The sequence below is a fragment of the Anomaloglossus baeobatrachus genome, chromosome 2 (genome assembly GCF_048569485.1).
Source record: "Anomaloglossus baeobatrachus isolate aAnoBae1 chromosome 2, aAnoBae1.hap1, whole genome shotgun sequence".
In the NCBI taxonomy this organism is placed as follows: Eukaryota; Metazoa; Chordata; class Amphibia; order Anura; family Aromobatidae; genus Anomaloglossus; species Anomaloglossus baeobatrachus.
The window spans coordinates 133,312,043-133,333,343 of record NC_134354.1 but is presented as its reverse complement, the minus strand read 5'-3'; the positions used below and the strand labels follow the sequence as shown (position 1 = coordinate 133,333,343).

At 49.9% G+C, this 21,301-nt stretch overlaps 1 protein-coding gene across 2 annotated transcripts in view; it reads left to right on the top strand.

Moving 5' to 3' along the window:
* NCBP3 (nuclear cap binding subunit 3) overlaps nucleotides 1–21,301 on the top strand; it is a 94,476-nt gene that overhangs the window by 52,382 nt on the left and 20,793 nt on the right. For both annotated transcript variants that reach the window (XM_075335352.1, XM_075335351.1), the window contains exons 5-8: nucleotides 3,076–3,195; nucleotides 4,858–4,961; nucleotides 14,832–14,940; nucleotides 15,437–15,536. In XM_075335352.1, coding sequence (XP_075191467.1) covers nucleotides 3,076–3,195; nucleotides 4,858–4,961; nucleotides 14,832–14,940; nucleotides 15,437–15,536 — 433 coding nt within the window. The remainder of the gene's footprint in view (nucleotides 1–3,075; nucleotides 3,196–4,857; nucleotides 4,962–14,831; nucleotides 14,941–15,436; nucleotides 15,537–21,301) is intronic.

The window sequence follows — 21,301 nt, the reverse complement described above, 5'->3', positions numbered from 1 at the left end:
AGTGGTGGCTTCTTCCCACCTCATTATCACAGGGAAGATCCTTCCTACCACCGTCCTGGGCGGTGGTCACGACAGACGCGAGTCTGTCAGGGTGGGGAGCAGTTTTTCTCCACCACAGGGCTCAGGGTACGTGGACCCAGCAGGAGTCCACCCTTCAGATCAATGTTCTGGAAATCAGAGCAGTGTATCTTGCCCTACTAGCCTTCCAGCAGTGGCTGGAAGGAAGGCAGATCCGAATTCAGTCGGACAACTCCACAGCGGTGGCATACATCAACCACCAAGGGGGGACACGCAGTCGGCAAGCCTTCCAGGAAGTCCGGCGGATTCTGATGTGGGTGGAAGCCACGGCCTCCACCATATCCGCAGTTCACATCCCCGGCGTAGAAAACTGGGAAGCAGACTTCCTCAGTCGCCAGGGCATGGACGCAGGGGAATGGTCCCTTCACCCGGACGTGTTTCAGGAAATCTGTCGCCGCTGGGGAAGGCCGGACGTCGACCTAATGGCGTCCCGGCACAACAACAAGGTCCCAACCTTCATGGCACGGTCTCGCGATCACAGAGCTCTGGCGGCAGACGCCTTAGTGCAAGATTGGTCGCAGTTCCGGCTCCCTTATGTGTTTCCACCTCTGGCACTCTTGCCCAGAGTGCTACGCAAGATCAGATCCGACTGCAGCCGCGTCATACTCGTCGCCCCAGACTGGCCAAGGAGGGCGTGGTATCCGGATCTGTGGCATCTCACGGTCGGCCAACCGTGGGCACTACCAGACCGACCAGACTTGCTGTCCTAAGGGCCGTTTTTCCATCGGAATTCTGCGGCCCTGAACCTGACTGTGTGGCCATTGAGTCCTGGATCCTAGCGTCTTCAGGATTATCCCAAGGGGTCGTTGCCACCATGAGACAGGCTAGGAAGCCCACGTCCGCTAAGATCTACCACAGAACGTGGAGGATATTCTTATCCTGGTGCTCTGCTCAGGGAGTGTCTCCCTGGCCATTTGCATTGCCTACATTTCTTTCTTTCCTGCAATCTGGGTTAGAAAAAGGTTTGTCGCTCGGCTCCCTTAAAGGGCAAGTCTCGGCGCTATCCGTCTTTTTTCAGAAGCGTCTAGCACGACTTTCTAAGGTACGCACGTTCCTGCAGGGGGTTTGTCATATCGTACCCCCGTACAAGCGGCCGTTAGATCCATGGGATCTGAACAGGGTACTAGTTGCCCTCCAGAAGCCGCCCTTCGAGCCTCTGAGGGAGGTTTCACTTTCTAGACTATCACAGAAAGTGGCTTTTCTGGTAGCGATCACATCTCTTCGGAGAGTGTCTGAGCTAGCAGCGCTGTCATCCAAGGCTCCCTTCCTGGTCTTCCACCAGGACAAGGTAGTGCTGCGACCCATTCAGGAGTTTCTCCCGAAGGTGGTATCCTCTTTTCATCTTAATCAGGATATCTCTTTGCCTTCTTTTTGTCCTCATGCAGTTCATCGGTATGAGAAGGATTTACATTTGTTAGATCTGGTGAGAGCACTCAGAATCTACATTTCCCGCACGGCGCCCCTGCGCCGTTCGGATGCACTCTTTGTCCTTGTCGCTGGTAAGCGCAAAGGGTCGCAGGCTTCTAAGGCCACCCTGGCTCGATGGATCAAAGAACCAATTCTTGAAGCCTACCGTTCTGCTGGGCTTCCGTTTCCATCAGGGCTGAAGGCCCATTCTACCAGAGCCGTGGGTGCGTCCTGGGCATTACGACACCAGGCTACGGCTCAACAGGTGTGCCAGGCAGCTACCTGGTCGAGTCTGCACACTTTCACCAAACATTATCAGGTGCATACCTATGCTTCGGCGGACGCCAGCCTAGGTAGAAGAGTCCTGCAGGCGGCAGTTGCCTCCCCGTAGGGGAGGGCTGTCTTCGCAGCTCTAACATGAGGTATTCTGTACCCACCCAGGGACAGCTTTTGGACGTCCCAATCGTCTGGGTCTCCCAATGGAGCGCCGAAGAAGAAGGGAATTTTGTTACTTACCGTAAATTCCTTTTCTTCTAGCTCCTATTGGGAGACCCAGCACCCGCCCTGTTGTCCTTCGGGATTTTTGGTTGTTTTTCGGGTACACATGTTGTTCATGTTGAATGGTTTTCAGTTCTCCGACGTTACTTCGGAGTGAATTTGTTTAAACCAGTTATTGGCTTTCCTCCTTCTTGCTTTTGCACTAAAACTGGTGAGCCAGTGATCCCACGGGGGGTGTATAGCCAGAAGGGGAGGGGCCTTACACTTTTTAGTGTAATTGCTTTGTGTGGCCTCCGGAGGCAGTGCTATACACCCAATCGTCTGGGTCTCCCAATAGGAGCTAGAAGAAAAGGAATTTACGGTAAGTAACAAAATTCCCTTCTTTAGGTGCGTTTTTAACACCATGCGTTTTTGTGACAAATGTTGACAAACGCAGGAAGAATGAACATGCTGCATTTTTTTTGTCACAAACCTGTGACAAATAAAACACTGACAAACTGCAACGTGTGCACAGCAAATCTGACTTCTCATAGACTTTGCTGGGAAGTCAAATGTCAGAAAGTTCTGACCACAAAACTGCAGCCAAAAAAGCAGCGTGCGCATGTAGCCTTAAATATTAGATGTGTAAAATCCACAGGTAAAAGATGCATGTAATCTGCACATGACTATCAATAAAGTTTGGTCAAAGCCAAATATCAGGATATATCAAAACCAGAGCCACTTAATTGAAAATATGACACTACTATTAAATTAGGAAACGGCTGCTGAAAATCTGCAAGGTCAGAATCTCCCCAAATCCTCCTTGTGGGAAGGTGGGCTGTCAGTATGACAAGGTGGCCGTGCTTTCTTCCCGCAGTGTGGGTAGTGTCAGACCCGGCCCCCCCCCCCACTATGTGTTATTTATACCCCATCGCTGTTACACTGAGGCTTTATCGCATCATGGAGCAATAGTTCACAATCCAGAGAAGGGACGACGCTTAGTGAGTTCTATGTTTATCCCTCTATTTATCGGTGGATGAGTTTGGGGAATCAAAGATGTTACCTGATGCCTTTATTTACAGTATTCTATATATGTGAAATCTCCTGTTTTAGGCAATGTAGTTTGGCTTGATGAAGTTACCGCAGCTCGGGCCTTGTTGAATTTAAGCACAATGCAAACGGAGGTGAAGAGCAAGAAAAGTGAAGAGGAAGGATCTGCAAAGTCCAAAACTGGTAACTACGCGATTTATGTCCCTGGTTTTTAATTGTTATATATGACCTATCTCAGGGCGGCCGATGCACAAACTCGGTCAAGATAAACCGGTTAGGCTGCTTTCACACTACGTTTTTTTAACATGCGTCCTGAACGTTTTTTTAACGCAAAAACTGATCCAGTGCAAATGTGTTTTCATTTCAATGCATTTACAATGGACTCACGTTTGCGTGCGTTATAGTGAGCATCCAGTGAGTTGCAGTTTAACATTTTTCAAAAACGCTTCTTGTAGCGTTTTTGAGCTGCGTCCAAATACTGCAAATTGCTGAATCCTGACTATACTGTATGCAAACGCATGTGAACGCTGGCATGCAGATAGACAGGATCCTGCTTGCTCTACTGAGCATGCACAGAAACCAGCCTCGGGTGATCAGTCTCTCTCACCCCCTCCCTCTCGCCCCCTGCCTCTTGCCCCCGCCTGAGAGCTGTGGACACTCGTAACCAAGGTAAATATCGGGTAACCAAGCAAAGCGCTTCTCTTAGTTACCCGATGTTTATGTTGGTTACGTGTGCAGGAAGCCCGGCTCCTAGCAGCTGCGGACGCTCGTAACCAAGGTAAATATCGGGTATCTAAGCAAGTTACCCGATGTTTACCTTGGTTACGAGCCTCCGCTGCTGTCAGAAGCCGGCTCCCAGTCTATCACATTCAGTTCCACTGACTCCCGATCACATGACTCCAATGCCCGCCCATAAACTTAAAGTGACAGCATCCTGCAAAATAACACATGCGTTTGCATGCGTGTTTTTGCTGTAAAAGCAGGATCCGCTTTTACAGCAAAAAAACCGTTCATGACGCATGTTAAAAAAACGTAGTGTGAAAGCAGCCTTAACATTGGGTGCATTTTTTTTTCTCTTTAAATAATTCCTGACCAGCGTCACAAGTATACGCTGCAGTGCTAGTGTTTATCCCTTGATATACCCTTTCATCACGGTGATCTCACAAAGCCCTGCTCCCATCAGTATACTCCATTAGATTCCTCGGTGAATGCTTGCCACTGCATCTAATGTCATTGACAGATGAAGTGTCCTCCATGTACTACTCCTCACCGGATTGGACGTTGGGATCGTTGTGATGGCGGAGAGCCCGCTATCGTCATCCAACCACTTAGCCCGGCCAGAGGCCTGTCAGCATTATACTGGAATGAATGACATACCACATGCTTTTTTTGCTCAAAATAATTTATGCAATTGAGTTTCACAAAAAAAATGCAGTTTTCTTTATATAGGCTGTGTTGCGTTAACTGTGGCTGAGGAATGAGTTAACTAAGGACCTATCAGTGAGGTTTTTTTTTTTTTTTTAGTGAAAGAGTTTATAATCTTTGTTCTGTTTAGAAGAATTTAGATAAGGAATATGATCATTATAAACTCTTCTTTGAGGCTAGCTCATCGAAGGAATCTGTTACCTCGTTCTGCGACTAGTAAAAGATAATCCAATACAAAGGCTATAGAAGCAAAAACAGTGCAACATTTTTTAATACCCAATTGCATTCAAGGATAAAAAGATCCTATATAATGTCCTATTTTGCTGCCCCCTATTAATGGTGTAGGTCCCTGATGATAAGCTGGTTGCATGTGTTTATCGCCGTTGTGGATTATGCATTGCCCGTATTCTTCTTTCCTAGATAGATACAATGACAGCTCTGGGGACGAGACCGAAGAAGGTGAAGTGGAAGAAGAGAACCAGAGTGATGCTGAAGAGGAGCCTGAAAAGAAGGTTTTGAGCACGGTATGCATTTATGGAGGTTTATGTGCATAAAATATCCACTGCTAATGGTACACATGTGGGCTACCCCCTGTGTTTTATTATCTATGGTTATTCCTGGATATATCTTTAATGACCTTAAAGTGCTTCTTCGGTAAGAGACTGGACGGGTTTGTCATTCTTGAACAGCTGCATAGTCCCTTGATCCCTACTGATCCCCTGTGCGACCTCCCAGCCACAGGGCAACCTGATTTAGATTTTCACCTAATTAACTACTAAACTTTGACATCTACGTGTGAAAGGTCCTGGAAGGGCTACAGTGAGGCTTCTTCTATTACAGTGTCTAAAGAAAGATTCCTCAAGGATCCTTCAGCTGCTTCTCACCGAACATGGTGCGTTTAGTATATGCCAGCTCTCACAGATCCTGCTGTGTTTTTATAGTAACTCAAAGTTAGTTTTAATGTATAATCTCATTCTGAGAACATGACGTATATATTTCTGTCAGTAGCGCCGTGCCCTTCATGTCACATTTTGCTATTGTCTGCATCCAGACTATGATTTTTGGCGTCCCCACACTGCTGCGGTTGTGAATCCATCCACCTTGGAGTGCAGTGCTGATAATTTGTTACAGAATTGCTCTTGACGTTTTCTCTAAACATCGGACAAAGGCATAAAATATCGAAAGTAATAGGGCTGTAGCTACACAGCACCGTGTCTTGCACAACAGAAACATTTGTGCAGCTTTGTCTTCAATTTGCTGATTTTTCAATCAGCCCGGCTGCAGACTAGTCATGTACAATATGCGTTGACGTCTATGGCCGGTGATTAGCGTGTGACCAGCAACAGAAAATCCAATGAAATTAATGCACCTCTATGTCGCAGTGAGACACCAAACAAAATCATTACATACAATGTGTCACAGCAATTTCTGTGCCGCGCGCCGTGTAGCATTATCCTTGTACAGTGGAACGTTGGTTTACAAGAACAGTCCGTTCTGGGAGTGTGCTTGTAAACCAAGTTATTCGTTTAGCAAAGCAAAATGTCCCATAGGAAATAATGCAAGCTCAGACAATTCGTTCCACAACTTGTTAAATGTCCCATCCTGGTCCCCTATTGTGCCATTCCATACACGTACATACATATTATGCTCACCTTACCTTCCGTTCCATTGCCGGACTCCTGGTTCTTGTAGTTCGCCGGTACAGGATGTGTATCGATAACCATTGTGACCGATGCCGGAGCGTCTGCTGCCAGAGCGCTGATGTCAAAGGCAGGAGCCGCTTGCCTCTGATAGGTCAGCGCGCTGCGTTTGAGTAGCGGCTGACAGCGGAAGTTCCTCCATCGTCGCGATGGTTGCCCGATACACATCCTGTACCGGCGAACTACAAGAACCATGAGGCCGGCAATGGAACGGAAGGTAATGTGAGCATAGTATGCATGTTTGTGTGGACTGCTAGAGCGGGTCACAGCACGGTTAAAGTACGGAACCCAAAGTGTGTGCGGTGAGTATTTTGCTCATACAGCAAAGCTTGCTCGTAAACGGAGTTACAAATTTACAGCAAGCTTTGCTCGTATAGCGAAATACTCGCTAACCGGGTTACTCGTAAACCGAGGTTCCACTGTACCTTTGAAATCCCATGCCACCTTTGTGCCAGAGTTCATTGCAAACCTTTGGTTTCCCGGCTTCAGCCATGTTCGCTTGACTGTGGCCAATCACTAAGGGCCGTTACACACATCTGGCATTTCGCCGGATTGCCGGATCCGGGACCCTCCAGTACAGTGTTAATACTGTACAATGGCATCGCAGCAACCTCCTGTCACATGCTCTAGTCACATGACAGCATGTGACCAGAGCTTGCCACAATGCCATTGTACTGTAGTACACTGTACTGGAGTGTGCCGGATCCGGCAAAATGCTGGATGTGTCAAACTAGCCTAATGCACCAGGGAAGCATCGGCATGGAAGATGTTGGCATTAAGTACGTATTAGTCCTTAGTGCATCTAAAAGACTTAATCTGCTACAAAACGCCATTACTACTCCATTAAAGGGGTTATCCCGTCTTCTAATAAGGCTCCAGTCACCTAGTGTTCAGCGAGACCGAGCATGTATTAATTGTATTTATATAGCGCTAAGATATTCCGCAGCACTTTTACTATTAAGCGGGGCATGTGCAGACAACAGTTACAAGGAATGAAGGCTGTGCTCGTAAGCTTACAATCTATAAGGAAATGGGGCAGGGAGACAATAGGTAGCACATGGTCCAGCAGTCATTATTATAAATAAGTATTTTGAGCCATCATTAGTCAGTCTCAAAGTATAGTTACCAAGTGCTATTGGGTTTATAAAGGATGTGGAGCCGGATGAATAAGAGGGGCCAGATTCTGAGAAAAATAAGTGGAAACGGGGGAAGAGTTAATGAATTGAGGTGATAGGCTTGTATAAAGAGAGATGTTGGATCGTCTGGGGTAGTGCGTTCCAAAAAACTGGTGCAGCACATAAGAGGTTTTGGAGATTGAAAAGAAGGATATTAGTAAGAGCAATTGCAGAAAGTAGAGCACAGCTAGGGTGATAGACAGAAATGAGGGAGGAGATGTATAGTGAAGGACGTCTAGCCAGAATGTGGCCAGAAGTATGCAGTGCAGCCTGTAATGTCAGAAGATCAGGCAACCTATTTAAATAGCCGGTCCTTAGATGCTGTCAGATTTTTAAGGAGAAATCTGGGAGTGGGGGGTAAAACTGCTAAATGTAATTAAGGACTGTATAAGGCTGCTTTCACACATCCGTTTTTTGCTGAGCGGCACAATACGGCGCTTTGCAGAAAAACGCAACTGTTTTTTGTTTTGTTTTTTTTTGCCGTCGGTTGCGTTTTTTTCCCCATAGACTTGCATTAGCGCCGTATTGTGCCGCATGGCCTTGCGTTGCGTCCGGTTTTTGCCGCATGCGGCATATTTAGCCCATGCGGCGGCCGGATGGAACGTTGCCTGGTAGGTTTTTTTTTTGTGCGGCGAAAAAAAACGCATCGCGCCGCATCCGGCGCGATGCAGTGCAATTTACAATGCAAGCCTATGGACGCCGAATGCGGCGTCCTGCGGCAAAAACTGCATCCGGATGCGTTTTTTTGCACTGCGCATGCTCAGTATCAAGCCGCATCCGTCAAAAAACGGATGGGCCGCATGGAAAAACTTATGTAACGGATCCGTTTTTTTCGACGCATCCGTTGCATAGGTTTTTGAGCTGGATTGAGCCGCACTGCAAAAACCGGATGTGTGAAAGCAGCCTTACCTCTGACTGATAAAGAGAATGTTTTTTTAGGCTGACTAAACAAGTCCAAATTCATAGCCCCTTGATTTCTGGACCAGCTGCAGGTCTTCTGACTTATGAGGTTGTTGCATTGAGATCAGGAGACCTTTGGACGGTTGTGAAGAGGTGATCAATGCACTGACCATGGAATACCGGAGTCACAAACTGACATTACCTTTTTGGTTTTACTAGAGGAGCAATGTTAAGCTCATGTTGTTCATAGCATTATGGCTCTCAGGCCAGACTCGTACATAATGCCATAGCTGTTTCTTGTAGTAGTTCATCTTTCTTTGTCGCTCCATTGGGAGACCCAGACAATTGGGTGTATAGCTTCTGCCTCCGGAGGCCACACAAAGTATTACACTTTAAAAAGTGTAACCCCTCCCCTCTGCCTATACACCCTCCCGTGGACCACGGGCTCCTCAGTTTTATGCTTTGTGTGGAAGGAGGCACACGTCCACTCATGCATTCTCATAACTTAGTTGTCGGTTGGAAGAAAAGAGGACCCCCACGGGGTCCCCGGCATGCTCCCTTCTCACCCCACTATGTCGGCGGTGTTGTTGAGGTACCCATTGCGGGTACAAAGGCTGGAGCCACATGCCGTCTCCTTCACCATCCCTTAGCGGCTCTGGGAGAAGTGGGATCCTGAGCGGTCATCCATTTGCTGGGACCGTGCTCCATCCGCAGCCCCTGGTGGAACCTGCCGGACAGGAGTTTCTTCAACCCCAGGGACCGGGCCCTGCTACTTAAAGGTACTCTGTGTCCCCATTGGGGACTGTACAGGGAGCGCACCTTCTTCCCGGAAGCCGCGGTAGTTGTAAAACTGAGGAGGCACGTGGACTTCCGCGCCGACCGGGCCTGCTGGTCGGGCACGGCCTCAAATTTAGTCCCCGGCTTCACCGCGGCCTAGTCGTGAAAATCTCGCCCCCGGGCTTGCCTGTCAGGGGTAAGGGCGGGATTGCCGACATGACGTCGGATGTGAGGGCTGGAACATCCTGCATGTCTTCCTCCCCCATCACTGACCACTGTGGAGACCCCAGACGGTACCCATTGCGGGTACGGAGGCTGGAGCCACAGGCCGTCTCCTTCACCATCCCTTATGCGGCTGGGAGAAGTGGGATCCTGAGCGGTCATCCATTTGCTGGGACCGTGCTCCATCCGCAGCCCCTGGTGGAACCTGCCGGACCGGAGCCTCTTCAACCTCAGGGACAGGGCCCTGCTGCTTAAAGGTACTCTGTGTCCCCATTGGGGACTGTACAGGGAGCGCACCTTCTTCCCAGAAGCCGCGGTAGTTGTAAAACTGAGGAGGCAGGTGGAGTTCCGCGCCGATCGGGCCTGCTGGTCGGGCGCAGCCTCAAATTTAGTCCCCGGCTTCACCGCGGCCTAGTCGTGAAAATCCCGCCCCCGGGCTTGCCTGTCAGGGGTAAGGGCGGGATTGCCGACATGACGTCGGATGTGAGGGCTGGAACATCCTGCATGTCTTCCTCCCCCCTCACTGACCACTGTAGGGACCCAGACTCCCGCTCTTTGCTGGCGCCGCCCTCGACCCCACTCCTCCCCTGAGAGCTCCGGCGGCCATTTTCTGGCATTCTGCCGGTGGGTGCTTCTCAGGGGAGCTCAGGGTGAACACAGCACCCGGTGCTGGTCCCCCTAGGGTGCCGGATACACATGTATATATTATATATATATTTCTGTTCGGACATTTACCTTCAGTGGTCACTCTCCTAGGAGACAACAGCATGTCGTCCCAAGGAGCTAAGCTACTAAGGCACAGGTTTTTTCTCGCGGTCTGTACCTCTTGTGGGGCTATGTTACCTGCGGGATCCACCTACCCTTACTGTGAGCAATGCTCAACTCCTGCCTCGCTTGCTCAGCCGGAGCCTCCGGCACTGGTGGGCCCCTGGGCTCATGTAGACCCCCCTGCTCCCCCTGAGCAGGCTGCAGGGACAGAGTCACCGGTGTTGGCCCTCAGCCATTTTCATATGAGCAAATGGTCTTCTAAGCTCCTTGAGGCATTGCAGTCCAGACCGGACCTTTCACAGGCCCTGGCCCTGTTAGCTTGTCTCATCCAGGCCCCGCTTGGTTAGCGCCGCAGCGCGCTCCCAGGTTGAGCCCTAGGTCTCAGGCGGAGGACTCCTGCCCGGACCGCAGTCCAAGACCGGCTAAGCGGTCTCGCTGGGACTCTTCCCCACTTCCTCACGCTGCTAGGGATCCCAGCTTGAGGACTGTCAGGAAGACGAGGAGGACGAGGGAGCTCAGGGCTCTGGCCCTGACTTCACCCTTAACCTTGATACTCCTGAGGGGGACGCCTTAGTAAATGATCTTATCTCGTCCATCAACCAGGTGCTGGATCGCTCTCCTCCGCCTCCTCCTGTAGAGGAGTCGGCTTCTCAGCAGGAGAAACACCAGTCTCGGTTCCCCAAACGTACACTCAATACGTTTTTTGATCACTCTAACTTCAGGGATGCTGTCCAGACACCCGAAGCGGTCCCGGACAAGCGCTGGGTTAAACGTCACACTGACACGCGTTACCCCTTTCCATCTGAAGTCGTTAAGGGTTGGGCTCATTCTCCCAAGATGGATCCTCCAGTCTCCAAATTGGCTGCTAGGTCCGTTGTGTCTGTTGCAAATGGCTCATCCCTGAAGGATGCCACTGACAGACAGAGCTCTTGGTGAAGTCCATCTATGAGGCCACGGGCGCGTCTTTCGCCCCGGCCTTTGCAGCCGTGTGGGCTCTCCAAGCAATCTCTGCTTGTCTGAAGGAGTTTAAAGGGAACCTGTCATCAGAAATTTAGCTATAAAGCTAAAAGTTCCCCCCTCTGCAGCTCCTGGGCTGCATTCTAGGAAGCTTCCTATAGATTTTGTGTCACCTTTTATCCCAAAATAAACACTTTATAAACTGGTACCTTTTTCGTATGTAAATTTCTTAATTTTCCATGTGGGCGGGCTGTCTGATGTACGTTGCTGTTCCTCCATCATATTGACGCCGCCCCCGAACGCTGAATTTGAAAGTTCAGGACACCGCCCCTGGGTGCCCGTGGTCCAGCGCATGCGCTGTTCCACTGTAGCGGTGCCGTGCACTGTGTGCACGTGCGACCGCTGTGACGCTTTGCGCGGGCACGAGGTTATGGGCGGCGCTGTTAGTGTCATCAGTAAGTGCCGCCCATAACCTCGTGACCGCACTTTCCCCTATTCCTCCAGCGTTATGCGCAAGCGCTGGAGGAATGATGCCCGGACGTCCCCTCCTTCCCATCATGCTCAGCACGAGGTCACGAGGTTATGGGCGGCACTTACTGATGACACTAACAGCGCCGCCCATAACCTCATGCCCGCGCAAAGCGTCACAGCGGTCGCACGGCACCGCTACAGTGGAACAGCGCATGCGCTGGACCACGGGCACCCAGGGGCGGTGTCCTGAACTTTCAAATTCAGCGTTCGGGGGCGGCGTCAATATGATGGAGGAACAGCAACGTACATCAGACAGCCCGCCCACATGGAAAATTAAGAAATTTACATACGAAAAGGTACCAGTTTATAAAGTGTTTATTTTGGGATAAAAGGTGACACAAAATCTATAGGAAGCTTCCTAGAATGCAGCCCAGGAGCTGCAGAGGGGGGAACTTTTAGCTTTATAGCTAAATTTCTGATGACAGGTTCCCTTTAATGCTGTCACATGGAATTTTGCTCCGCATGTTCCGTCTTTGACTCTCGGGCATCAGCCTTTTCGTCCTACGCCATGAACGCCGTACTGGACTCCACTAGCCGCACGGCTGTAGCATATGCTAACTCTGTGGCAGTTCGCAGGGCCATGTGGCTGCGCGAATGGGAACTAGACTCTGCTTCAAAAAGGTTCTTAACTGGTTTGCCCTTTTCTGGCGACTGTTTATCTGGCGAACGATTGGATGATATTATTAAGGAATCCAAGGGAAAGGACTCCTCCTTACCCCAGTCCAAACCTAAGAGACCTCAGCAAAGAAAAATGTCCAATCGAGGTTTCGGTCCTTTCGTCCCTCCACCAAGCCACATTCTTCTTCGCCAACAGGCCGGAGAAAGGCCAGAGGAACTCATATGCGTGGCGGCCCACGTCACGACCCCAAAAGGCCGCAGGGGGCACGGCCTCCAAAACGGACTCCTCATGACTCTCGGCCTCCCCTAGCCGCATCCTCGGTCGGTGGCAGGCTCTCCCGCTTTGGCGGCGCCTGGTGTCCACAAGTTCAAGACCGATGGGTGAGAGACATTCTGTCTCATGGTTACAGGATAGAGTTCAGTTCTCGTCCTGCGGCTCGTTTCTTCAGAACCTCTGGGCCCCTTCTCAGGTGGCGTGTCAACAAAGCCTTGCCGTCGCTCTGGCGACTCTCCAGGGACAAATAGCTTTCTCTGCAGGCGGGTGTGCAATCACTTCTTCGGAGTCAGTCACACCCCTTAAGGCGCCTCATGCACTTCCTGGGGAAGATGGCTGCAGCTATGGAGGCAGTGCCGTTCGCGAACTAAGGCGGCACTCGCAGTCGTCAAGCCTTCCAGGAAGTCCGGCGGATTCTGCAGTGGGTGGAAACCACAGGCTCCACCATCTCCGCAGTTCACATCCCGGGCGTAGAAAACTGGGAAGCAGATTTTTTCAGTCGCCAGCGCATGAACGCGGGGGAATGGTCTCTGCACCCAGAAGTGTTTCGAGAGATCCATCGCCGCTGGGGAACGCAGGACTTCGATCTCTCAAGGTCCCGGCTTTCATGGCACGGTCTCAGGATCACAGACCTCTGGCAGCGGACGCTTTAGTCCAGGATTTGTCGCAATTTCGACTGCCTTATGTGTTTCCCCCTCTGGCGATGCTGCCCAGGGTACTACGCAGGATCAGGTCCGACTGCCGTCGCGCCATTCTCGTCGCTCCAGACTGGCCGAGACGGTCGTGGTATCCGGATCTGTGGCATCTCACGGTGGGTCAACCGTGGGCACTTCCAGACCGCTCAGACTTGCTGTCACAAGGGCCGTTTTTTCCATCTGAATTCTGTGGCCCTCAACTTGACCAGGTGGCCATTGGTCCTTGACTCCTAGAGTCTTCAGGGTTATCTCAGGATGTCATTGCCACCATGAGACAAGCCAGGAAGTCAACGTCCGCCAAGATCTATTACAGGTCTTGGCAAGGCTTTCTATCCTGGTGCGCTGATAACAGCTTCCTCCATGGCCGTTTGCCTTACCCACATTCCTTTCATTCCTACAATTTGGAATGGACAAGGGTTTGTCCCTCTGCTCTCTCTCTAGGGCCAAGTATCCACGCTCTCCGTGTTTTTTCTTTCAAAAGCGTCTAGCCAGGCTTCCGCAGGTCCGCACGTTCCTGCAGGGGGTCTGCCACATGGTCCCACCTTACAAACGTCCGTTGGAACCCTGGGATCTTAGCAGAGTCCTGACGGCTCTTCAAAAGCCGCCTTTTGGCTGCTGCGGGAGGTCTCTCTCTCCCGTTTTTCGTAGAAGGTGGCCTTCCTGGTGGCAGTCACATCACTTCAGAGAGTGTCTGAGCTGGCAGCGCTGTCAGGCAAGGCTCCCTTCCTGGTTTTCCACCAGGATAAGGTGGTTCTTCGTCCTGTCCCGGAATTTCTCTCTAAGGTGGTATCTCCTTTTCATCTAAATAAGGATATCTCCTTGCCTTCCTGTTGCCCTAATCCAATTCACCAGTGTGAAAAGGTTTTGCACTCTTTGGATCTAGTGAGAGCACTCCGGTTCTACGTGTCTCGCACGGCGCCCCTGCGCCGTTCAGATGCGTTTTTTGTCCTGGTCGCTGGCCAGCGTATGGACTCTCAGGCCTCCAAGTCAACCTTGGCTCGGTGGATCAAGGAACCGATTCTCGAGGCCTACCGTTCTTCTGGGCTTCCGCTCCCTTCAGGGCTGAAAGGCCATTCTACCAGAGCTGTAGGTGCGTCCCGGGCATTGCGGCACCGGGCGACGGTTCAGCAGGTGTGTCAGGCAGCTACGTGGTCTAGTCTGCACACTTTCACGAAGCACTATCAAGTGCATACCTATGCTTCGGCAGACGCTAGTCTAGGTAGGCGAGTCCTTCAGACGGCGGTTGTCCACCTGTAAGAAGGGGCCGCTTTCGGCTCTTTTTTATTGAGGTATTCTTTTACCCACCTAGGGACTGCTTTTGGACGTCCCAATTGTCTGGGTCTCCCAATGGAGCGACAAAGAAGAAGGGAATTTTGTTTACTTACCGTAAATTCCTTTTCTTCTAGCTCCTATTGGGAGACCCAGCACCCGCCCCTGTGCCCTTTGGGCTGGCTGTTCTTTTTGGTTAGTGTCGTCAGTTCTCCGAACATCCTTCGGATTGAATTTACCTTAGACCAATTTATAAGTTTCCTCCTTCCTGCTTTTGCACCAAAACTGAGGAGCCCGTGGTCCACGGGAGGGTGTATAGGCAGAGGGGAGGGGTTACACTTTTTAAAGTGTAATACTTTGTGTGGCCTCCGGAAGCAGAAGCTATACACCCAATTGTCTGGGTCTCCCAATAGGAGCTAGAAGAAAAGGAATTTACGGTAAGTAAACAAAATTCCCTTCTTTGTGGGAATACTGTGGATAAGCAGGTTACTTTTTTCTTTCTATACAGATGGATACACTCTCTCAGGCAGAGCAAGACTCCCTAATGAGAAATGATCCTCGGCTGTCCATGAAAACATTCAAGGGGAATCAGCTAGTTATGAGATTTGCTACCAAAGGTACTCGGAATACAAGTGCCTTGCTTTCTCCAAACTTTGCATTCTGGAAATTGGGATTGATAACAGAAGCATAGTCCTGCGTGTTAATAAGGGATTTTCTCCATTATATTGGGGTAGCACCTGGGCAGTGTTTTCTGTACAAGTAAGGTATAGAATAACTGATAAACCTATCTTTTATTAAAAGTTTAGCTGGTGTTCTTTTTAGAAGTTTCCTGGGCTCAGAATATTGATAGGACATCGATATCAGATTGCTGGTGTCCAGCTCTATCCAGGCCCACCCCAATTATTTCCACTCTATTTTTCTCATTAACTGTTATTACAATATCAAATGTAGATGATTTTCCAACATTTAGAAAAGTAGTTTTTGAAGGGGCAGAACAGCCACTGTATGTTTTATCTAACTGTGTGATGTTTTACTAGCCCAGAACCTGCATAAAAGATAATTTTTCATTTGATTTGTACAAATTTCTAATTATTACTCTGTTTGGTTTATTAGATGACAAGAAAGAGCTGGGAGCAGCACGAAGAAGCCAATATTATATGAAGTATGGAAATCCAAACTACGGCGGCATGAAAGGAATCCTCAGCAACTCATGGTACTTAATATGTATGAAACGCGTTTCACTTTCATGACCTCAATTAACCCCCAGCGTTTTGGGATTTTTTTCTTTCTTTCACTATTACACCTGATCATCTTGAAAGTTGGCTACACAAATGTGGCAGACTGTCCATAAATAAGGACTTGAAAGCTCTCATTCTTGGCAAAGATGTTAAATCTCTACTTATATTTTTCCCTTTTCAAATTAAGAGGTTGTGAGTGATAAGTCCCAGCCCCCTGCACACAATTTTTTTTTTTTTAATCAAATTATTTTTATTAAACATTTTATAGATAGTCCACTAACATCTAAGCCCCAGTAATTTTTTTTTTTTAATTCTTTATTTAACAAGGAATCATAAGGCTAAGTTTACATTTCCGTTGTTTTGCATCAGTCACATGCGTTGCTTGACGCATGTGACTGATGCGTTGTAAAACGGATGACAACGGATGACAAAAGAATTTCATTGTCGGACTCCGTTGTGTGCGGGGGGCGGAGTTCAAGGGGCGGAGTTCAAGGGGCGGAGCTGAGGACATCAGTGCCGCGGTCTGCATGGCTGGGGACAGGTGAATGTGTGTCTACATGTGTGTGTACATGCGGAGTGCGGGAGGGGCGGAGCACGAGGGGGCGGAGCCCAGTGGGGCCGTGGAGCTGAGGACGTCAGTGCCGCGGGGACTGCAGGGCTGGGGACAAGTGAGTGTGTGTGTGTGAGTGTACACATGCGGAGTGCGGGAGGGGGCAGAGCTGAGTGGGGAAGTGTCGGCCTCCTTGCACACGTATCCAGGGTAAATATCGGGTAACCAAAAGCAAAGCACTTTTTGCTTGGTTACCTGATATTTATCTTGGACACCAGCATACACCGCTTAGCGCGGGCTCCCTGCACCCGTAACCACTGTAAATGTCGGGTAACTAACCAAAGCACCTTGCTTGGTTACCCGATGTGTATCCTGGTTACGGGTGCAGGGAGCCAGAGAGAGCATGCGCAGCAAAATCCTACTGATCGCGCTGCTCAAAAAAAAACGTTACAGGCTGCGTTGCTCCCGCCCAGCGGTCAGTTAAAAAACTGACCGCGACGCAGCGGATGCAACAGCGCAGCATCATCAGTCGCAATCCGTCACTAATAGAAGTCTATGGGGAAAAACAGGATTCCTGCAAAATATTTTGCAGGATACCGTAATTCCTCTAGGCGACGTATTGTGACTGATGCAAAACAACGGAAATGTGAACTTAGCCTAAGGCACAAAATTCTCGGATCTAACGATCCATTTGCACTCATAAAAGACAACAAACAAGACAGGTATAACAAATGCATTACATTCTCATAAAGGCCGCTCAGACGTATGATCTGTCTTGATTTCCAAGAATATGAAAAATTCCACAATTTATTTTTATTTATAAGATTTTATAGATCGAAGAGATGAAAAGACGAAACAGAAAGGCAGAAAGACAGAAGAAGTAGCTTGCGAGGACAGAATAAAGAAACAGAGTAGGCAGTGTTAGTTAAGTGATAGGAGAAGAGGGGGAAAAAAAAGGTAAGATATTTGGAAGAGGGGAGGGGGTGTTTGTCCCCAATTCACCTCTCAACTTAAGCCGATACGTCTGTTTGTTGGAAATCTATCCACTCTTTCCAAGTTGCCCAGAATTTCATGTAAGTGTCATGTAGAGAGGAGGTGAGGTCCTCCATGTACATAAGGTCATTGACCTTGGAAATCCATTGTGATACAGTTGGTGGAAGAAGACTTTTCCACCTTTCTGGGATACACGCTCTGGCTGCCATAATGAGAAATTTTTTCAATGAATTTTTGTACGTTTTTAGGGAAGTCTCGCCGTGATGTAGCAGGAGAAGGGCAGGACCCATCTCCTTGGTGTCTCCCGTGACTTGGCAGATGATATCAGAAACTTCTGTCCAAAAGGGCCGGATCGCCTCACATTCCCAGAACACATGGAAGAGCGTACCCTCCTCTCTACCGCATCTCCAGCAGGCAGGATCTGCCGAGGGGAATATAGCATGGATCCTACAGGGCACCCTGTACCATCTGGACAATAATTTGTAGCTGGCCTCTTGGAACCTGGAGCTAATAGAGGAGCTGTGTGCAAGAGAAAAAATGCGGTCCCTTTGCCCCGGAGTAAGGCTGATGTCAAGATCCCTTTCCCATTGTAGTATATAGGGTGGAAGCGGTTGGTTAGTGGGGGAAGACAACATGGAGTATACTACAAAGAGCGAGTGAGCCCCAGTAAATTTAAGCTTAATCCCCCTTCCCGCCCCCATCTGGACAGCATAATTTTATAGCATACATTGTCAAGTATAAAAAAAAAAACAAAGAAACGATCTGCTCACCAGTTGCTAAGCTTGATGTTGGATGTGGTGCACGGAAAACCTGGGCTGGCCACCAGGAATCATGGGGGGAAAAAAGAAAGTCTTACCAGCATCCACTTAAAGAGTATATTGAAAAGGAAAAATGTATTCCAAATCCATAAAAAAAAATAAACGTTAGGTCTAGTCACACTTTCTGAAGACATTGAGGTCTGTCAGAGACCCCAAAGAGTTCATGAAATTGTATTCATTACCCCTTGCCCCATTGAATATGTTCTTAGGAGCGGATGCAGCACTCCTACTGGTTGTAGAATAACTGTCCGCAGGCCGTGGTTCTGTAACACGAAGTCTCTAATGGGCCGCTCTTAAAAAGCTCATCTGATAGTAGCTTTAGTCCGTATAGCTTGTTCCAAATTCTAAGTTGGATACTACAGATAAATAAATAGGAGCAGGTCTAAAGGCAGTTGTGTGCTGTATGAACCAACATTCATGTTTGTCAGTATGACCACTCCACTCCATTACAGATAGGGTGTGATTAGTTGGCAAAAGCTTTAGGCTATGTGCGCACTAGACCGTTTTTCCCGCGGATTTACCCGCGGATTTGCCCCGGAAAGTTCTTGAGAAATGTCTGCAATCTTTGTGCAGACATTTCCCATGAAATTCAATGAGAAAAAAAAATAGTTGTGCGCACTGTGCGGATTTTTCTCAAGAAAATTTCTTGAGAAAATTTTCTCGAGAAACTTTCTTGAGAAAATGTGCATGTCCATTAATTTCCGCAGGTACCTGCGGTATTCCGGGGGTATTCCGCAGGTAGCAATGATGTGCGGTATAACACCGGAATAGCCGCGATTTACCTGCGGTAATGCCCATCGCTGCCTGCGGTTTTGCAGGAAGCGATGTCATTATGCCAGGAAGAGGAGCAGAGTAAACACACGTCGCACTCCCTGGACGCCGCACAGAAGCACTTCCGTGCGACCTCCAGGTGCCCGTGCAGTGTGTGTCCTGCTCCGGCCTCGCGGCTGCCTGCACTGCAGGGTGTCAGTGTCTGCCCGCAGTGTCAGCAGCCTGTCACGCGGCAGCGCAGGCAGACACTGACATCCTGCAGTGCTGGGAGCCGCGGGGATGACGATCGCTGCTGTCAGGAGGTGAGATCATTACCTGCTGTGACGATCTCCTGCCTCCTGACGTCACCGCGGTCACTGCTGTCTATGCCCGTCTCGCGAGCGGCCCGAGACTGTCACTAGCGGTGACGTCACGGGCTCTCGCGATAAGTCAGTGACAGCGCTGACGTCAGCAGTACAGGAGATGATCACAGAAGGTAATGATCTCATCTATGCTCCTGATGGCAGCGCTCGTCATCCCCTGCAGTGACCTGAGCTGACCTATTGATGATAGCTCAGGTCACTGCATTGCTCTCCCAGCCAATGGGGAACATTCTGTTTTTCATTGACTGGGACAGCGACTATGGTATGGATCGCCGTGCCCCTCCCCCCCTTATTGGATTACGCCGGACGTGGAATTGATTGTGCTCTTTTCAATAAATTGGTTAAAGAGGGAATGTTTTGGGGAGTGTTTTTTCAAATAAAACTTTTTTTGTTGTCTATTTTTTAATTATTACTGACTGGGTTGGTGATGTCGGGTATCTGATAGACGCCTGACCTCACCAACCCCAGGGCTTGATGCCAGGTGACATTACACATCTGGCATCAACCCCATATATTACCCCGTTTGCCAACGCACCAGGGCGCGGGATGAGCTGGGGCAAAGCGCCAGGATTGGCACGTCTAATGGATGCGCCACTCCTGGGGCGGCTGCGGCCTGCTATTTTTAGGCTGGGGAGTGTCCAATAACAGTGGACCTCCCTAGTCTGAGAATATCAGACCCCAGCTGTCCGCTTTACCTTGGCTGGTGATCCAATATGGGGGGGACCCCACGTTTTTTGTTTTAAATTATTTATATAATTTATAATTTAAAATAACAGCGTGGGGTGCCCACTGTTTTGGATTATCAGCCAAGGTGAAGCTGCCAGCGGTGGTCTGCAGGCTGCAGCCGTCTGCTTTACCCTAGCTGGCTACAAAAAATGGGGGGACCTCACGTCGTTTTTTTTTAATTATTTATTTATTTCTTTTTCGCTCCTAATTGGGAGACCCAGACAGTAGTGACAGTGGGTGTATAGCTACTGCCTCTGGAGGCCGCACAAAGAACTACACTTAAAAGTGTAAGGCCCCTCCCCTTCTGGCTATACACCCTCCCGTAGGAGTACGGATTCCTCAGTTTTAGCTTTGTGCGCAGGAGGTCAGACACGCACGCATAGCTCCATTGTTTTTAGTCAGCAGCAGCTGCTGACTATGTCGGATGGAAGAAAAGAGGGCCCATACAGGGCTCCCAGCATGCTCCCTTCTCACCCCACTGTATGTCGGAGGTGTTTGTAAGGTTGAGGTACCCATTGCGGGTACGGCGGCAGGAGCCCACATGCTGATTCCTTCCCCATCCCTTTTTACAGGGCTCTGGGTGAAGTGGGATTTACTGGTCTCCAGGCACTGAGACCGTGCTCCATCTACAGCCCCTGGAGAAGATGCTGGATGGAGCGGAGTACATCAGGGACATGGCCCTGCTTCCTCAAGGTACTCTGTGTCCCCGTGCATTTGGCGCTCACACCGCAGCATGCTGGGTGTTGTAGTGCGCCGGGGACATCAGCGCTGCGGCGCTTGTGCCATGGCCTCATTCAGCTTCGCTGAAGCAGGCACACTTCTGGGAATCGGTCGCGCCGGCCGCTGGGACTGCGGCGCGGCTGGCACTTGTGGTGCGCCGGGGACTTCAGCGCGGGCCGCGCTTTTACGGCGGCCGCGCTGATAACTCGAGTCCCCGGCTTTTGCGGCCTGCTTCCGTTCGTTCCCGCCCCCAGACCTGCCAGTCAGGAGAGGGGCGGGACGCTGGTCAGTGCATCAGCGCCGAGGGCTGGAGTCGTTTTTACATACTCCAGCCCTCACAATCGGCACAGAGGGGACACTGTTTCCCGCACTTTTGTTTAGGAACTCCCACGGACCGCCCCTCTCCACAGACGCCGGCAGCCATTCCTGCTGACACGCTGAGCTGCAGAGGGGAGCCGGGGAGACCCAGACAAGGAATTCTGCGCCTCTTACCCGCTATTCAGCGGGCGGTAAGCAGCCCTCAGGGCTCACCCCCTCTTGTGCCAGTAGTATTCTTAGTTTCTACAAATACTTTGTATTGCATAGCGCTGGTCGCCCTTTGGCTATAGACTCTCTCACATTGCAGAGAGCCAGCAGCATGTCGTCCGTAAAACGCAAGGGTGCCAAGGCACAGACATTATATGCTTCCTGCACCGCATGTGGGACTTTTCTACCGGCAGGCTCCACGGACCCCCATTGTGTGCAGTGCTCGGCCCCTGCGGCGCTTACCTCTGCTGGACGTGACCCAGGGTGTACCACCT